Below are 4,281 nucleotides of genomic sequence, written 5' to 3' on the forward strand. Positions count from 1 at the left end.
AGGTAAAAGCAGGCCCACTTAGAACATTCAGTAGGAATGCTGCAGCTCCACTCACAACAGTTAAAACTGTAGACAACCCAAAAGTTGCAACAGCAGAAGTCAGAAAGTACAACAATTCCAACAGCGGAATAAGGCTCCGCAATGCACAGACAGGCTGTTGAGTGTGCAGGGGCAGGACTGAAATCTCAGGGATGTCCCAGGCAACTACGCTCAGCAGGAGAGGCACATGCATTAGACAGGATCCCACGATTCTCTGGAAAACGCAACCTGAAGCTCTGGGGAGCACACTCAGAAAAGCTGCTGGCTCAGCGAGGCTCAGCGAGGCTCAGCGAGGCACAGCGCTGGCCTGCAGCCAGGAGGGAGCCTTTTGGGCTCACCTAAACGTGCCCCGCCAAATCTTGATTGAGCCGCTGGTCACACTACAGAGCCCGTGGGTCATAACAGTGCAGTTAAGGGAAGTGCACGTCCACGTGTGCCTACTGTGCCTCCAAAAAAAGGAACACTGAAAAAAAATCCCACGTAGAAGAGAGGCATGGGTGGAGGTACGTGTGAACCAGGAATGCCTAACCTTTGACCAGTTAAAGCTGAGTGATTCCTATAGTCTTTTATCATGTTAAGCTGTTTCCTTAGTTTTTATGTGCATCTGCACATGTCTGCAGCACCTAATGACTGCATGTATGCATCACATCTTGATGTTTCTGTTATTCCCTTCCCCTCTGATCTTTCCCTTCTCCCAATGTCTTGGTCATCTGCCATTTTCTAAAATAAAAACTCGCAAGACAGACATCCCTGAAGTATCTTGAAAGTTGTTCATACCACAGAAGCGAACTATGCACCTCCAGCCTTTCCCTGCACGCAAAAGTCTCTCTAAAGGTCCACAGAGAACGCCGTGCCTGAGCTTCGCATGGAGGTTTCAAATGTGGCTCACTGCCCTTCCGACCATTCGCCACCTCCGCCCCATAGAGCCCCAGAGTGAGCAGGGGAGGCTGTCTCAGTTCCACCGGCCCCCAGGCCACCCTTGAGCAGCCCCACAACTGTCACGTTCTAGCAGATACTGCTGCAGGTGGAGAAAAGTCAGCTGCTGCAGACACTGGAGGAAACAGCTGCCGGACGGCTTCTTCACCAGGCCTCTGTGTCTACTCACCGACCCGTGAACACACTGCTTCTATCAGGCAACAAGAAAATTCAAGCACGCTCGTTTAAAATCTCAGTGTTTTTAAAAGTTGATAGTCAAGTTGTTGGACCCTCCACATCTTATTGCTCAACAATACTGAGATATAAACGTTCAGAATAATAAAAGTACAGAGAACAACCCTGGTCTATTGCTCTACTACGCACACATATGCTCAGTTCTGTACCCAGCGCTGAATGTGACTTAGTCCTCTAAATTGTGCCTGAGGGCTGGGGAGAGAGCTTGGTGGTCAAAGTGCCTGCCTGGAAAGCATAAGGACCCGAGTTCAGACCCGATACCACATGCTATGCCAGACCCAGAACCCTGGGTACACCACGCCAGCCCTGAAACCAGACATGGTGGTGCGTGCCTGTAACTCCAGCACTGGGGAGGCGGAGGCAGGAGGATCACTACAAGCTCAAGCTACGTAGCAAGACTCTGTATCAAAAGAAATAGTTTATAAATTATGCCTGAGAAAAAGTCTACCACTCTCGCAGGTCTGGCCCAAGAATCCAAAGCACCAGACAAGGCCAAAGCACAAACACAGACTCAGTGTCAGCTATTTCAAGGTGTAATGCATTAATGCCCTCCTCTGTCACAGGACTACAGCTACGTTTAGGTAAAAAACATTCTTGCCAAGGCCTAGAAAGTGGGCTCAAATACCAATATCAGTCAGTTCTCTGTGGACGACACAAGATAAATATAGAAATTAATGTTAAAGATCTGAAATGTATATACTTTATACACACATCTTTCTATATTATACTTCTTTATCTTTATACATCTAAATTCCATTGAAGAATTTCACAAGATGGTCTAACAGCAAACAGAAAGTAAAACACTGATCCCGGCAGAGCCCAGTCATTGATTCACTCACTCATTCATTCATTCATGGTGTCTACACACACTGAATCCTCTTCAAGGGAAATGAACGAAACAGAGTCCTAGAGCCTCCGTGCTAGTAGGAGACAGACCCTAAGAAGCCCTGAGAACAGTGAAGCCATGGGAGAGGCAGAGGAATATGCAGGTCACCATCTGTCACTTTGTGGTAGGGAGAGGCTTCTTGGGTAGTGACATTTACAGGAGCCTAAGAACTCAGGGAGAGAAAACAGTTCCTGAACAACGTGTACACCAGACACACAGGGACCAGTGTGGCTATGCTTCGGGGGTCCCCAGCAAGGCCGTAAGAGGGGAAAGGGTGTACAACAGATGAGTCCTCTGGGCCTTTTTCAGGATCTGAGCAGAGGCAGACTGATGAAGAGCCACAGGAGGATGAAGGCAGCAAAGTTCCTATTAGATGGTTTAAAAGATCACCGAGTAGGAGGACAGAGAGGCCCTGGACAAGTCTGGGAAAAGTAAGCCAGTTCAGGGGAGGTGGCGGCCACAGTGTATCCGGAGGACTGGTCTACCCGGTCTGCAGGCAGGCAGGCTGTGCTTTCTCACCACACTGCATGCGGCGGGGGAAGTGCTCTCTTGTCTCCACTGGCCTGGGACTCAGGAATTTGTTGTTTTGGTTTGGTCTGGAATTTTTGGTACCTGAAATCAAACTAAGGACCTGTGGTCACCAGGCTGGTGCTGTGCCACTGCGCTATGTCCCTGGCCTCAGGGTCTCTGAGGCACAAGTTCCGAGTCTCCTCACTTCCCAGGTCTAGGTTGGTCTGTTGGCTAGTGGTTCCTCTATGTCAACTAACCTAATAGGTGAACAAAGAAAGCCTACCAGTTTCCCAAACAAGCATGTGTTTCAGCACACCCCACACAGAAACCAGGGAGCGATTCTTTTAATCTGCCTACTAGGTATAAAGGTTTCAGATTACTGTGGTGTCCCTTTCATCACAACATACGTAGATCATCCTGGGCAAAACCCGTTTACCTACTACTCCTAAAAGACAAATGCAACCATAAAAGCAGTCAGCACGCGCCCAGACTTCTGTTTCATAGTTAATTTATGAAATTGCTCTTGTAGAGCAGACACTCAATTGCACGTCCCTCCGATGTAGGTCCAGCCAGAACCTCGCCCAGACCTCAGCAACGGCTTCCAAGTATTCAAGGCTGGGCCGGGGTAGCAGCCCGCACCGCCTCTCTTGGGACTTCTGGCCACGCTTGAGCGTTCTGTAGGAACTGGTTAGGAGGTGTCAGGAAGCTCCCGGTCCGCACACTCCGGTGATTTCCTCCCTGCTCCAGCGCGGGCATAAATGAAATCGCTCTGGCCGAGCGGTGAATCACAGCTGGCGTGAGCCCTGCTTTCTAATGATGAGCGAGCGATGCAAAATAGGATGCTGATTCCGCTCTGGAATCTCATTTCAGCATCTTGCATAACGTTACCAGGCAGGATTTTAAAACAGAAATAAATGTCCTTATCTGAATCTCTAGAAAATCGATGACTTCCCCCCCACCTTCCAAAAAGCAGGCGGTGTCTGCACCCAGGCAGGGCTGCGCAGGTTGGGGGCTGGGCAGGACTAAGAAAATGGTACCCGGGCTGCTCCCCGCGGACACCGCTTCTCCTGGCCCTCGCGGCCCCGAGCCTGCGCCCCGCAAGTTCACGAGCACCGAGACCAGGCTCTCGCGGACGGGCACGCCGCACCTCGCCCGGCAGCATCCTCTTTCTGCCTCTCCTTTCCCCGTCCTCCGACGCTCAACCCCTGTGGCATTTTGTTTTGTTTCGTCCCATTGTACCGGAGGCTTCCCCAACCCAAATGCCTTAAGCCCTTCCCGGGATGGAGAGAGAGCGCAATAATCCCATCAATCGGATTTCTGTCTCTGGGTCTAAATTTAAACGCGGCCAGGGCGAAGCGGCTGCGCGAGCGGACGCGGCGGGGTGGCCCGGGATCCGGAGCGCAGGACGCGGACCCACGCGAGGAACGGGAAGCGGCGCGCGTGTGCGGGTGTGAGTGCGCGTGAGTGCGTGGGCGCAGTCACTCCCGGGGCAGGAAGGACTCGGGAAGAAGGGAGGGAAGGGGCCAGACCCACGCACTGAGGACCAGGCAGGCGCCCGCCCCCGCCTCTGCGCCCCACGCCCCAGTGCCCGCCGGGCCTGCTCCCGCCCGGCCGCGCCATCCCCGCACCTACCTGGCCCCGGAGGGGAAGCGGACGCCCCGGGCGCCTCCGGCCGC

General features: G+C 52.5%; 1 protein-coding gene across 1 annotated transcript in view; it reads right to left on the reverse strand.

The window, feature by feature from the left end:
• The window catches only part of Fam171b (family with sequence similarity 171 member B), a gene marked incomplete at its 5' end in the record, with an annotated part of 69,352 nt that extends 65,072 nt beyond the window's left edge, over positions 1-4,280 (reverse strand). The window contains one exon of the mRNA XM_023712337.1: positions 4,238-4,280. Within this exon, the coding sequence (XP_023568105.1) occupies positions 4,238-4,280 (43 nt within the window). The remainder of the gene's footprint in view (positions 1-4,237) is intronic.
• Between the last annotated feature and the right edge of the window lies 1 nt (position 4,281).

This window comes from Octodon degus, unplaced genomic scaffold (assembly GCF_000260255.1).
Source record: "Octodon degus isolate 3935 unplaced genomic scaffold, OctDeg1.0 scaffold00025, whole genome shotgun sequence".
Lineage (NCBI taxonomy): Eukaryota > Metazoa > Chordata > Mammalia > Rodentia > Octodontidae > Octodon > Octodon degus.